The following is a 14,697-nucleotide window of genomic DNA, read 5'->3' on the forward strand; positions in this document are numbered from 1 at the left end:
TGCTCGCCCCCGTCCCATTCGTCATTCTGGCTAAAACTCCGCCGCTACCTTTAAGCCAGCGTTTCGATTAGACTTCTCTGCAGATCTGGGGGCAGAAGATCGGATAAATCGAAACCGAAGTCGTAGGCAGGGCAACCCTCCGGCAGATCCTACTTCCTGGTTTGATACCACTTCCTCCTGCTACGCAACGTCCTCAGCTGGGCTTCGCTGTCAAGGGCGAAGCCGAGAGCGCGCACCGGGGCACCAGGGAAAGCCGGTTGCGCGCCGCGATAGGCTCAGGATGGCTGCATTGGAACGACCCCGCGAAACCCCCGTTAGTGCGATTTAAAAGAGGGGTGTGGTATCCAGGAATTCCTGCAGATGTTGATGCTTTTAAACAAGTTGCCCGAGCCTTACATGCTGCGTGCCTGCTTATGCACCCTAAAAGATGTGTGACGGGGAAAGGATGTGAGTTTCTCAATGTAGGTTTTCACTATAGTTGGGGGGGGGGGTTGTCTTTCAAAGTGGTGAAGGGTGGGGGAAAGTGTAAAAGTATGCAAACATAATTTGCAATACAAATCATTGTTATGGAACTGCTGTAAAGCCTCAGTGTAATGCACACTGAAACAGTAGCTTCTCCCTGATGTAGTGAGTATAGTACATTATATTATGGAAGGTCTAAGTTAAGTTCCACTCAGACTGAAACTTACTGGGTGATTTGGGAAATTTAGACCAGAATCGTGCAAGTCGCCATGGTATTCCTTCTGACACTCTGGAAGTGAAAGTTGGTCTTTGAAGAAGTAGGATTGGAAGAATATTGACACTTTTGGAATTGGAGAAGACTCCTGAGAAATCCTGAGAAAGCCAGAAAACACATGCATCATCAAATAAATCAATTCAGAATTCTCACTTGTGGCACAAATGATCAGGTTCAAGTTATCTTGCTTTGGACACATCAAACAAAGATCTAGTTCTCTGGAAAAGGCTCTAATGCTGGGAAAAGTGGAAGAAAAGAGAAGAGGACAATTAGCAAGGTGGATGGATTCAATTATGTCGGTGATGGTGACCAATGAAAGACTTGAAGGATCAGATTGTCATGGATAAAATCTATGTGACTGCTAGAAGTCAAAAATGATTTGATGGCACATACTCCATCATATGCTTTTAGGAGAAAAACAGAATAAAAATGCAGTCCATAAGGTCCAATCCAAGTTGAAGTAACCTGTTCAAGAAAAAGTCTTGAACAAGGTCTTACATCAGTTTAAGATGAAACTGAGAGCCACTTCAGTTTTACTAAAAAAAAAAAATGAATGAGCTATAATATCCAGAAAGAATGGCATAATTACGTATTTATAAATATAAATAACATCTTTTGTTAAAGAGGTTTACCAGTCTTCTGAATACTGAAATGGAAACTGTATTTTAAACATTTCCAGTTGACCAGTAGACACATTTTTAAGTATCCTGGAATTAATTAGAAGTGTTCAAATTCCCATGGTGTTCATATAGGCATGCTTCTACCCTGTGTTTTTATGAAGTGTTGTCATATTTCTGATGTTTTTCACCCTATCTTAGTTGCCCAGAGTCACATGGCAAGTAGGAAGCTATATAAATTGAAAAATATAGTACTGTATTTCATTCCTTTCACAATATAATTGGTATTACTTGGTGATTTTTGAACTGAGATCAACCTTATAGTGTACTAACCACTCTTGGTACTTTTCCAGAGGTCAATTAAACAACACACTTATGCCAGAAAAAATCCACTCCATTGTCAATGAACTTAGAATAATGCATTCCACAAAAGTTCAGCAATTTTTCCTGTGACTTACTCAACTTTGAAACCATTTCTTCTTTCTCAATAATATTGTGTACATTTCCACACAATAATACAACACCTTTTTGGGACCAGCTCTGGATCTGATCTTATGATGTCATTGTCTTGAGGAACTGAGTCAATCTATTTCTGTCTCTTTTAATTTACAAGAAACCCCAACTACATTGGAATTTTATTATGAATCGTTGCAGTTCTCCAAATCCAGTATGTTGGCAGGAATTTGTACTTCTCTCTCCCCACCCACACATCAGAAATTCTGGAGTTTGTATCTTCTGTATGCAATGTTCAGAATTTTTCCACCACTATCCCCAATCTATCAAAGTCCTAATCCAGTGCCTGGAGGTGGTTGGAGTATGAATGGGAAGGAACAACTCAACCCTTGCAAGCCCGAATGCCTATAGATGTTTGGATTATTTGGATCTGGGGACTTTCTAGCTTTAGCGCCAAATAAAAAAGTTGCCAGTCCCATTTGGGATTGGTCTGGTGTATAATTTGGGGAATTGAGGACTGCCCACCCTGCTCAAATAGCATATGGCTAGAATGGCATAGATTCATTTTGTAACCAATTGTCCCCATTCTTGGACTAGGAAGCCATGCTGACAGTCACTCATGCTTTAGTCACCTCTTGTGTGGACTATTGCAACACAGTCTACATGGCCTTGAAGATCACTTGGAAGTTGCAACTTGTTTAGAGTGCAGTAACACAAGTAGCTATGAGCATTTCATATTATACCCAGGCATCTCTCTGCTTTTTGACCTGCACCATTAGTTTCCAGATGCAATTCAAAATGCTGATTCTCATCTATAAAACTCTTTGTGGGTTATTTGAGAGTCCATCTGTGATATCTGCTAATCCTATACAATTGGATAGAGTTGGCATAATTTATTGGTGATTAAACAGTAATACCTGGTGGGACTGAGGAAGCATGTCTTCCCTGTTATGGTGTCTGGAATGTCTCCCATAAAAATTATGCAGCCCGTGCCTTGATTTTGTTTAAGCAAGCTTTGAAGACCTGGCACTTCTCTCTGGCCCTGGATTAAGCAGTGTGACGAGTCCCTTTTAGGGGAATATGGAAAAATGGGTTATGTATCTATTGCTCTCTGAGATGTCAATCTTTTTGTTGTTGATGGCAGTAATGATAATAATGTTTTGTATTTAATAGTGTATTGCTACCAGCACCATTATGGAATTGGGTGTTTTACAAATTTGACAAATAAATCAATAAAGTAATGGCCATAGTAAGATGCAGTGATAGTCAGAGCTATTGGAAAAAGCAACAGGGTACACAATCGCTAACACAGTCACTTTATTTTCACAAGTTTACAGGGGTAATACTGTCTGTGGGGGCAAGGCCAGGGGGAGACGAAATTGTGATGTTATAATGCAAGAGTCCCATTCCATTTCTTAAGTGTAGCATGACTACTCAACTGCCAAATGCATACAGATAAAAATGTGTCTATGGGACACTGTTCAGCCCTTTATTTAATTTTTTTTTTTTTGCAAGAGTGGAAACAAGGAGATTTTTGTTATTCCAAGACCCTGATACTTGAGAACACTGACTAGAGATGTTCTTTGCATTCTCCTACTATTATATGTATGTATCTTAATACTACAACTACTACTACTACTACTACTACTACTACTACTACTACTACTACTACTAATAATAATAATAATAATAATAATAATAATAATAAAGTTGGAAGGGACTTTGGAGGTCATCTAGTCCAACCCTCTGCTCAGGCAGGAAACCCTACATCATTTCAGACAAATGGCTGTCCAGTCTCTTCTTAAAAACTTCCAGTGCTGGAGCATTCACAGCTTCTGGAGGCAAGCCACTCCACTGGTTAATTGTTCTCACTGTCAGGAAGTTTCTCCTTAGTTCTAGTTCTACATGTTCTCTTTCTTTCAGAGTCTAAAGTAAAGACAGTTTGTATGAGCTTTGACTACTTCATAGCAAACACATTTCATATATGTTATTAAAACTAACAATTAATTAATCATCAGGTTTAACTCTGATCGCTGATGATTTGCTATTAGTCCTTCCTCTGGATTAAGATAGCCAAAGGTTTATCACTCGGTTTACTCCAGCCAATATAAGTGAAGGTTGTCGCTAAATTTCAGAGGAAGAAAAAAGGAAGAAAGAAATAAAATTGTTTCAACCATCTATTTGTGGGAGATTTTGAAGGAGGGGTAACTAATTTGAATAATATAGCAACAACTTTATGGACATTATTTATGGAGATTATTATGCTTCCTCTAGTTTGATTTTGACAGTGCTTGATAGTGATAGTTCACATGCTTCTTGTTTCTGTAGGATACGGTGTGCTTTTATTTCTTTCACAGTTATGCAAAGCCAGAACAAACTATGGCAAATTACAAGGCAAAGGAAGAGAAGGATGTGGTCAAATACTTTAGTGACGTTAACTTCCCTCTCTGAGGAGAAGGGGAAGCCACTGCGTACCTTCTCTTCGGCTACCCCAGCAGCATAATGGAGTATCTTCGATCACTCTTTGGGAGCCTGCAACAGGCTTTGGTTAGTGGCACCCTATCATCTCTCAGGCTTGGGTGGAATCCAGAACCTCTGGTTTATCTTAAGGGGGTTTACTGGCTGTCTGTACTAGCAGTCCCTGTTCAGTGTTTCTTTCTCTTCACCCCGTTTTCAGGATTTTGTTTCCTCCTTCACTACTTACCTTTTTGGAAATGAAACTCATCCAGGAGCAGAAGAGCCAAGAAGTGGAAAGGAGATGAAGAACTTAAGAAGCCACCATGATTCTGAAGTGGAGACAACGTATTCTGGGTAACAAGAATCTGATGAGGAATAATTATTTCCGTTGGAATTTGTCTGGTAGCTCTGAGGTGCAGTGACGGTTGGAGTAGAATTATCTCTTTTGCAATTAGATTTACTTCTCCTTCTCCTCCTGCCTTCTTCTGCAGGGATGTTTCTCCAAGGGAGCATCTGAAGGTCAATGAAGGTCCTTTTACAACGGAGGTAGGTGTTGGATGAGAGGAGGTGGAGCAAAATCCTTCTGTGCTCCACCTTTCCTCCAACAAAGTCCTTTCTTTTCAGATAACCCCACTCAATCAGGAGATCCAAGGAACACCAGAAACTGCAGTTACTGTTGATGAGGCAATGGAGTCTTTTCTCAGGTCTTCCAAATTTCCCAACAGATGTGAGGGACAAGAAGAATCTGAACAAAAGTTCTCAGGTGACTGAAACTTCTGGAATGTTGATGATGCTATATTGTGAGGAATGGAGGATTCCCACAGCAGGAAATCTATTGATTTTTTTTTTTGCTAGTGGATTTTCATGATCCTTTCCCTATGGACTTTACAACAGCATAGATGGTAGCATTAAATTAAACCAGCATCTGTCTTTCTCCATTCAAAAAACTATGTCAGACAAAAACATACACTTCTGAAAGATACAAAATGAAGTAATTACATTTAAAGAAACTGGAAAATAATACATTTAAAAATATTTGAAAAACTAACATAACTAAAAGATAATATAAGGAAAAGTTGTATTAAAACATCTCTAACATTTTTAAATTATGGAAGACATGGGCAAAGACATATACAGTGTTAACAGAAGTGGCTAACGTTTTCCTACAATTTTTCTTCAATGTTTTTCAAGTTCAAAAACCTTTTGAACACATTTGTAAACACACATACAAGGACAGGAAATAGGAGTATACAGCTCTGTGGATTGTGCAAGCTTGTTTTACAATCCACATTAGTAGGACAATCTTTCAAGTTCAAAAGCCTTTTGAACACATTTGTAGATTGTCCTACTAATGTGGATTGTAAAACAAACTTGCACAATCCACAGAGCTGTATACTCCTATTTCCTGTCCTTGTATGTGTATATATAGGAAGTTAATTTGTTTTTCAGTCATGAGTTTTGCACATGAACTGATTTTTTTTTGTGTTTATTGGCAAATACCTGTGACTTGAATAAGGTGCTTTCAGACTAGTTTGTTATTCTATTTTATCATGCATAATTTAATATGCATGAGAAGAGGAGGATCAAATTTCATAATATTCACTTGTAATCAGCTTCTCATGTGGTTTTTCTCCCATCATTTTCTGAGCACTCTCATATATAATCCATTAAAGAGGAAAGGATTAAATAGCATAGTGGTGTTTATTCACAGATAACAATAGGATCTGGGAATATCCTCTTTATTTAGCATTACATTTAGATTAATTTATATTTTTCTCAGAGCTCAGGACACCAGAAATGAAGGCTCCCTCTCATCGTTACACAAAAACTGGGAGATAATTATACTGGCCAATGTATGTGCATGTGTGCCTCTTTATGTGACAATGATTGTGCTGTCATTGTATTGACAGAGATGTTGACTTTAAATGGTCCTCTGTAATTTCAGATTATCTTGTGATCTTTAAGGATGAGGTCTGTTTTTCCCTCTTAGCTGGTTTTCACATTTTGCATTTATGTATATTTTTTAAAATGAATGTATTAGCTTCCCTGGAAAGAAAGGTAAAACATTTTTTTCCACATACAGCCAGAAAAACATGTGAGAGAGATGATTTCTATCCTTGGTTGCTCTTCTCTATGGTATGTGCTTCAGATCTTCCTGAGTTAGCTTTTTGACTCCAATAATTCCCAGCTAACATAGCCTTTCACTATGCTAGCTATGAGTTATGTTAAAGGCTGGTTGCAAAGGGCTGGAAAAAGACTAATATAATATATGTCCTGCTTTTTAAATGCCCAGAGAGAAGAGGACATTTATTCTATACTCTGCTTCATTAGGATAGCATTCATTGGCCATACTCAATCAGGATATTGGAACTACTGTTTTAAATTCTTGGATTCTCAGTCTTGGGGAGGAACTCAAGATCAATGATAAATGTTCTTTCTTATTTTCACCCCACAGTGTCTTCTATAGGCCTCAGTGATACCCCCAAAATAGGATCAACAACACCTATGACTGATAGCATCCAACAGACACACAAGGAGTCACCAACTAAGACTGGGAGACTCTATCAAAGAAAATCTGAAGAATCTGCCTTGATGGAAGCTGCACCAGAAGACATGATAGAAGAGTTGGCAGATGCAGTTTGTAGTCAATACTGGAAGCCAGATGAACTTTTGGCAGAAAGAAGAGAACTTGGGCAACTGGAAGAGGCAGAAAAGACAGAGATGAGTCAAGAAGCAGAACAAGACAGAACTGTATTAGCTGAGGGGATTAAGCAAGGAGCACCAAATTGGCCAGCATTTGTAGAACAAAAAAGAGGGCCTGACGGAGCAGAGTGGACGGGGGAAATTGTTCAAGATAGTTTGGAAGAGAGGGTTGAGATTATGGGTAATCAACAATTAGAGGTTGAGAAAGACCAGGAAGAAGGAAAGGTGGCTGAAGAAGAGCAGGGAGAGATAAGTACAGCAGTGTTAAGCCAGGCAGAGAATAAGGTACTTGAAGAGGAAAGAATGATTGGAAAAAGTCAGCTGTGGGATGAAGAAGCAGAAAAAATCACAGAAGACCAGGAAAAAGAGTTGGAAAAAATGTTGTGGAATGAGGGAATTCAACAAAAGCTCCTAGGCTTGACACAGGATAAAGAGGAAAAGCAGAGAGGACAAGAAGAGGCAACATGGACTAGGGGAACTCAACAAGATAGTTTGGAGGAGATGGCCAAGATGGCAAGAGACCAGGAGTTAAATGTTGAGAAGGATCAGGAGGAAGATACAAAAGTGGATGGGAATAAAAAGGTAAAAACAAGTGTGACAGCAGAAACTGAAGGAGACCAGGTAAAGATGCTAGAAGAGAAAGGGAAAGGTGAGAGAAGTTGGAGTTTGGAAGAACAGATAGAAGAAACTGAAGAGGGGACGGAGAGAAAGCTGGATGAAAAAGAAAAAGGACTAGAGGGAGTCACTTGGACAGATAAACTTAAATATGATGCACTAAATGTTACAATAATGAAGACCCAGCATTTAGAATTTGAGAAGGAATTGGGAGAAGGCATAGAGATGGACACAGGCCACCAGATAATGAGAGAGATAGAAATGAAGAAGGAAGATGTTCAGCAACCACTGCTGGACAAGGCAGAGATGGAAGCAAGCCAGAAGAAGACATTAGAAGGGGAAGAAAAGAAGAGATATTTTCACTGGGAGCCCAAGGAAACTGAGGTTATGACAGAACAGAAAAGGGAGGCATCAGGATTGGAAAAGGAGGGAAATTGTAAGCAGGGAGATTTACCAGAGAAAGGAAAGACAGAAGAAGATCTGAAGCAGGAAGCAAAAGAATCTGTGAAAAATGAGATACACACTACAGGGGAAAAACTAGAACAGCAAACAAAAGAAGAATGGTGGGAAAGTAACCAGGAAGACCAGATATTGCTAGATACTTGTGGTTTTAGTGAAGACATACTAGAAGAGGCTGAGACTACAGCAGGTCAATCAAGTCAACTGGGAGAGATCACCAAGAACCTGGAGCATCCAACCTCTCTTGATAAAGATCTACCTGGACCCAGAACTTTCCCACATGATGTAAGCATAATTATGAAAGAAAGTGGAGCATGAACATAGTCAGGAGATTGAAGTAATCATATCCATCTCTCTTCTGCAGGTCACAACACTGGATAGCAGTGCCCAGAAGGAACGGGTGTTGCTACGTCGTAAGAGCTCCATTCGACGAGCACCCAGCTTAAAGAAACCAAAAACATCACCAGAGGCTCCAACACAAGAGACAAATATAGTTGAAGATGATTCATCTTTATTGGAAGTACCAAAGAGACAAAACCCAAGATTATCTGGGTAAATCTCACCACCACATCCAATAGTAATTGAATAGTAGATATTAGTGTTGTCATCTTGAATTTTGTCTTAATCTACCCATTTATTTTGCTTCCCCAGATTTGGGCCTATGCACCCCAATATGATGGCTGAACTTCAGATGCGCCTGCAAAAGCCAAAGTGACTTGAGGTTCAAAGAGCTTTATCAAGTAATGAACTTGCATGTTTTTGGCTCTATCTTGGGTCAAGGCACCATAACCAATAATTCTGAAAGCAATGGAGGCATCATCTCTATTTTCTCTAAAAACTTAGTAAATTATATGTCCATTCTAAATTAAATGGTTAGTGAGGAAACATTATTTATCACATGAATAGAAAATCTCAGAAGTATTGCTAGGATATATCAGCAGATTTGATATCTTTATCTCTTCACCTGAAATGGGGAACTCCAGCATAGCTTTCATTCTATGAACAGTGGACACAGAGCCGTGGTGGTGCAGTGGTTAGAATGCAATACTGCAGGTTAATTCACTGCTCACTCCAGGAGTTCGATTCTGAATTGCTCAAGGTTGACTCAGCCTTTCATCCTTCTGATGTCAGTAAAATGAGGACCCAGATTGTTGAGGGTAATATGCTGACTCTGTAAACCCCTTATAAAAGCTGTAAAGCAGGGCTTTTCAAACGGTGGTATGCGTACCACCAGTGGTACTTTAGCATATGGCAGGTGGTACACGACCCTTAGCCAAGTGTAGTGGGGGAGGGAACGAGCTAAAGGCCTGGAGGAGATCAGCTGGAGCTGCAGTGCTTGGCAGAAGCCCCAGGATCTGCGCTCACAGCTAAATGCTGATTGGAGCTTCCCGCGCACCCGGAAGAGAAAAGGAGGAGGAGGGTGGAGAGAGGAGAAGTTATAAAAGCATGTTTTGGCAGGAGAGGGAGAGAAAAAAAAACATGGAGAAAGAGAGAGGAGACGAGGCTTTTGTTAGCGAAGCAGTGAGGAGAGAGCGAGCAAGCGGTCTTTGTGAGCGAAGGATGAGTGATTGAGTGAGAGGCTTTTGTGAGCAAAGTGTGAGTGAATGAGTGAGTGAGAGGCCTTTGCGAGCAAAGTGTGAGTGAGCAAGTCAGAGGCTTTTGTGAGCAAAGTGAGTGAGTGAGAGAAAGAGCGAGGGGCTTTTGCGAGCAAAGTGAGTGAGAGCGAGAGGCTTTTGCAAGCAAAGTGTGAGTGGGATAGCGAATGAGTGAGGGGCTTTTGCGAGCAAAGGGTGAGTGAGAGAGAACAAGGGGCTTTTGTGAGCAAAGGGTGAGTGAGAGCAAGCGAGAAGCTTTTGCACGCAAAGTGAGTGAGTGAGAACGAATGAGAGGCTTTTGCGAGCAAAGTGTGAGCGAGTGAGTGAGAGCGAGAGAGGCTTTTGTGAGCAAAGTGAGTGAGTGAGGTTTTGCGAGCAAAGTATGAGTGAGTGAAAGAGAGGCTTTTGCGAGCAAAGTGTGAATGAAAGAGCAAGGCGCTTTTGCGAGCAAAGTGTAAGTGAGAAAGCGAGTGAGGGGCTTTTGCAAGCAAAGGTTGGGGGGCTTTTGTGAGCGAAGGGTGAGAGAAAAAGGGAAAAGTGAGGGGGAGAAGGGAAAAAGAAAAGAAAAGGCATTGTCTTCTGACTTCCTCTGTTGCAGTAGAAGGAAGCATTAACGTTGAACACCAACTTTTTACTTTTCCATAATATTATAAATTAGCCATTTCTATAACAACAAATGAATCTAACCAGTAAAGCCCAAAATCCCCCCCCCTTTTTTTAGTCATCAGGTTTTTGACACCTTGCTAAATAGTGGTGATACTCAAATATTGTCATGTCCTAAAAGTGATATAATCTGTGAAAAGGTTGAAAAGCCCTGCTGTAAAGCACTATGAAGTGATATATATGTCTAAGTGCTAGTGCTATTGCAATTTTATTCATATCATACTTTGGGGGGGGGGGGGAGGAAGTAATTCAGTGGAAACTACCTAACAATTTTGGGAGGGCTATCTTTAGATTCTACCATACGGTATGGAGTCTATCCTCACCATGCATCAGTTTAAACTCATTCTTTATTTTACAAGAATTCAGTGAACCTAAAACATGTCTGAAGAGATTATTGTACAACTTGAATCCAAGAAGTGTGTGCTGATTCATGATAAGCTACTATGATAGTATGTGGGAAAGAGCTTGGAAGACTAGACCAAGGGATGCTGCCAAGGGGACAGTCAGATAAGAGAGAGCAGAGCCCTCATCTGGATAATGGGCAGGGCAAGAGGAGGGACCCTCCCTAGTTTCTTGGGCTGTAAAGGAGAGAGGAGAGATGTATTTTGTAACTTGTAAGATTCTGTCAATGTAACTTTACAATTAAGTACAATTAGCTCATCTGGTTGTGATTCCTATCTGGTTTATGCTGCAAGGCCAACAGCTAAAGTTACGGAGGAGAAGTGGCAGGGAATGGCATGTACCATATTTCCTCTTTACCCCATCTGTCAGAGTTTTCCCATATTGCCCCTCCCACCACAACCTTTCTCCCTACCCAGGTTAGGATTTAGGCAACAAATTGAAAAGATAACAAATATTTGACTGCTCTACTTTTGCTTCCAGGAGAAGATAGAGATGCTTGTAGGATTTTCTATCTGCAGGTTTTCACCCAAATAACTTGGCCTAAGCTTGAATGTAATGGACTTTTGTGAAAAAGACTTCAGTTGAGATAACTACCTAATTGGGCTGGTCTTGCAATCATTTATTTTTCAAGTGTGAAAATGCTGTTCTCAGGCCAACGGCTACAGGACCACTTTCCTGGATCCAGTTGAAGACATTTTTACATTTTCATGCTTGGGAATGATGGTTTTATTTTTACTGTACTTATTTTATTCAACTTTAATTGTTACTTTTCATTTGGTTTTCAGTTTTTGTTTTCACCATCGGTTTTTTTTTTTTACTTTTAATTGGTTTAAGAATAAGATGACGTTCTTAGTATTTAAGCTAAGTTTTTTTGGTTATCTTTTATTGTATTACTGCAATACAGTAAATGTAAATGTAAATACAATAATGTATTATTGGGATACAATAAAAATTTGCTAGCTTTGTCAGTCAACTGGCCTTGAATTCTTAAATAAATCAGTAAAATGCAGTTGTCAAACCATTTGCTTAAAGACTCATCAGTAATTCCTCACAAAGAGATAATTAATGAGTTGTTTGTCACTTGTATGTAAACATAGGACAAATGAACCCTGGCAATTTTTTTTCCTGCTGCATCCCTATAACGCAGGGGTGTCAAACTCAATTTCATTGAGGGACGCATCAGCATTGCGGTTGCCCTCGGGGAGGGGCTGGAGGTGTGTGGCCAGGGTGGGTGCGGCCTACTGGGTGGGCGTGGATGGAGTGGGTGTAGCCTACTGGGCGGGCATGGCCAGCTCTACATCGTTCACATCAAGGGTGTCTGTGGGGGCCTGGGCAGGATTGGGACAGATCTGAGGGTCTCTGGCAGAAGGGGATGGGATCGGGGCAAGCGCCAAGGCATGGTCCATTTCTTCATTCCTCACAAAGGGTGACACCTCCCCAGCATGCACCCAGGGGGCTGGGCCGACACGGCAGGGGCTGGTTCCTCGCTGTTTCTAGACAGTCTTGTGGAGCTAAGACTGAATGCGTTTCAGGATAGATGGCCACCACAAAATTGTACATTGGCTCCTAGCCGGCCAGGGCCAAGGCAGTGGGGGCCGTTCTCTCACTGTTTCCAGGATGGCTTTGCGGGCCACATGAAACCACTTCACAGGCCGCATCCGGCCCCCGGACCTTGTGTTTGACATGTCTGCTATAACGCCTTCAGATTTCCAACTCATATCTGATGGAGCCTAAAGCAATACTGGATTTGTTCCAGTGTTAAAGTTGGTTTTCCCCCTTAAGTGGGCAATAGCCCATGGTAGTTTTTAGATGAGTGCTATCAGGTGGTCTTCAATTCATTCATCCATTCTGCCGGTGGTGGTGACTTTGGAGGTGGGGTCAGCTTGGCATCTATTGGCCACTTCAGGCTGGTGAGGGCACTTCGTATATCCTATGACCCTGTCCAATGTCCTCCAGAATTGTTCTAGTTTGGGCAATAGGAAAGTCCAGCTCTTTCAAACTGTACTTTTCCTCTTTAGCATCCACTTCTTTAATCCAGAGGTTGATTAATCTCCAGGGTAGGAGAAGTGTTGGTTCCTTCAGTAGCTCCCCGGGATCTAAGAAGATGTTTATGGTGGTTTTGAAGGAACCATCTTTTCCTTTTTACCTGAGGATTTCTTTGCAATTTTTCATTTGAGGTTTACTAATTAGGGAGTTGCTATTTAAATTTTCTATCTCAAAATTAAATCTAGCAGCTTATTTAAAGGCAATGCTAATAATAAAACTCTTTCTGAACATTTCTACAAGGTCAAAGGTAACAAACCTTATAAGTATAGATCTCAGCACTAGAAGGACAAAGTCTACGGATTCTATAGATAACTATATATAGTTATCATACTTTCTTCACCATAGAAGGGAGTTCTGAGAGGAGAAAGAGAAAGCCTGAAGAAAGGGGTCAAGATAGAGGCCTTAGGAAAGTCAGTAGAGTTTCACAATGGAATTAGGACCAAACAGGAAACCTCTACCAGGTGAATTCAGCCAGCAACAAGAGATTTTCTTTTGCTGATGAATATGAGTTAAATAGATATAATCAGGCTTTTTTTTGTCATAGAACACCCAGAACGGAGTTCCGGCACCTTTTTTGGATGGAACCTTGTAGGGTAGGCAAGGCAGGTTGTATGACATGTGTGGATATAATACAATGTTATATACTGCTTAAATATGTTGACATTGGATTTTAGGTTAAAATACAGACAAATTGACTGATCTTCGAATCCTAGTGGACAATCACTTAAATATGAGCCAGCAGTGTGCTGCAGCTGCCAAAAAAGCCAACACAGTGCTAGGTTGCATTAACAGAGGGATAAAATCAAGATCACGTGAAGTGTTAATACCACTCTACAATGCCTCACACTTAGAATATTGCATCCAGTTTTGGTCACCACGATGTAAAAAAGATGTTGAGATTCTAGAAAGAGTACAGAGAAGAGCAACAAAGATGATTAGGGGACTGGAGGCTAAAATGTATAAGGAACGGTTGCTGGAATTGGGTATGTCTACTTTAATGAAGAGAAGAATGAGGGGTGACATGATAGCAGTGTTCCAATATCTCAGGGGTTGCCACAAGGAAGAGGGAGAAGCTATTCTCCAAAGCACCTGAAGGCAAGACAAGAAGCAACGGATGGAAACTAATCAAGGAGAAAAGCAACCTAGAACTAAGGAGAAATTTCCTGACAGTTAGAACAATTAATCAGTGGAATAACCTGCCTCCAGAAGCTGTGAATGCTCCAACACTGGAAGTTTTAAGAAGAGACTGGAAAGCCATTTATCTGAAATGATATAGGGCTTCCTGCCTGAGCACAATGACCTCCAAAGTCCCTTCCAACTTTTTTTTTTATTATTATTATTATTATTATTATTATTATTATTATTATTATTATTATTATTATTATTATTATTATTATTATTATTATTATTATTATTATTATTATTATTATATGACATGACAAACTCTCTTTTGATCAACCAATTAATCAGGCAATCAAATTTAAATAATACTTTTATTAACCAAAATTTAAAAGCATGAAATGACCAGTTCAAGCTTAGAAAAGGCAGTATCACTCAAAACATATATTTTATGGTGTATGCATATTTACTCAGATCTGTTTTAGAAAATTTCAGAATCATTTATCCATAATCCATTGGGATTATATATTATATATCTTTCTGTAGATACCCTCATGATTCTCTGCCCCATTTGAATAAATAGCCATTTAAAAAAAATAGATGAAGCAAAGTAGTAGCCACCCATATTTTTATGGATAAACACAATATTTAAAATTCCCTGCAAACTTGTTGCCAATTCTTTCTGACCTTTGGAAAAAAAATACTTTTATTTTATCACATTGTTTTGAGAAAGTGCATTCTGTAAACAGTTGCTTATGTAAACCTAGCCAAAACACTGCTTTAACAAATAAGTTAAAATAATAAAATACTTAGAAAAATAAATAAATATATA

The 14,697-nt window shown here is 39.9% G+C and overlaps 1 protein-coding gene across 1 annotated transcript; it reads left to right on the plus strand.

Moving 5' to 3' along the window:
- The first annotated feature begins 226 nt into the window (after positions 1-226).
- Positions 227-8,862, plus strand: LOC107282515 (apolipoprotein B receptor). The gene is made up of 8 exons (XM_015810300.1): positions 227-461; positions 4,164-4,353; positions 4,484-4,617; positions 4,755-4,809; positions 4,888-5,026; positions 6,719-8,325; positions 8,405-8,592; positions 8,692-8,862. The coding sequence occupies exons 2-8, from the start codon at positions 4,309-4,311 to the stop codon at positions 8,753-8,755; spliced, it is 2,232 nt and encodes a 743-aa protein (XP_015665786.1). The 5' UTR covers positions 227-461; positions 4,164-4,308; the 3' UTR covers positions 8,756-8,862.
- Positions 8,863-14,697: the final 5,835 nt, after the last annotated feature.

This window comes from Protobothrops mucrosquamatus, unplaced genomic scaffold (assembly GCF_001527695.2).
Source record: "Protobothrops mucrosquamatus isolate PMUCROS unplaced genomic scaffold, P.Mucros_1.0 scaffold8, whole genome shotgun sequence".
Taxonomy (NCBI): Eukaryota; Metazoa; Chordata; class Lepidosauria; order Squamata; family Viperidae; genus Protobothrops; species Protobothrops mucrosquamatus.

What these genes read in the sequence shown, in the direction of transcription:
- LOC107282515 (XM_015810300.1), top strand. Translation starts at nt 4,309, where the DNA reads ATGGAGTATCTTCGATCACTCTTTGGGAGCCTGCAACAGGCTTTG. An exon ending in GTGGAGACAACGTATTCTGG is followed by an intron (nt 4,618 to 4,754) that starts GTAACAAGAATC and finishes CTTCTTCTGCAG; the next exon opens with GGATGTTTCTCCAAGGGAGC. An exon ending in ATCTGAACAAAAGTTCTCAG is followed by an intron (nt 5,027 to 6,718) that starts GTGACTGAAACT and finishes TTCACCCCACAG; the next exon opens with TGTCTTCTATAGGCCTCAGT.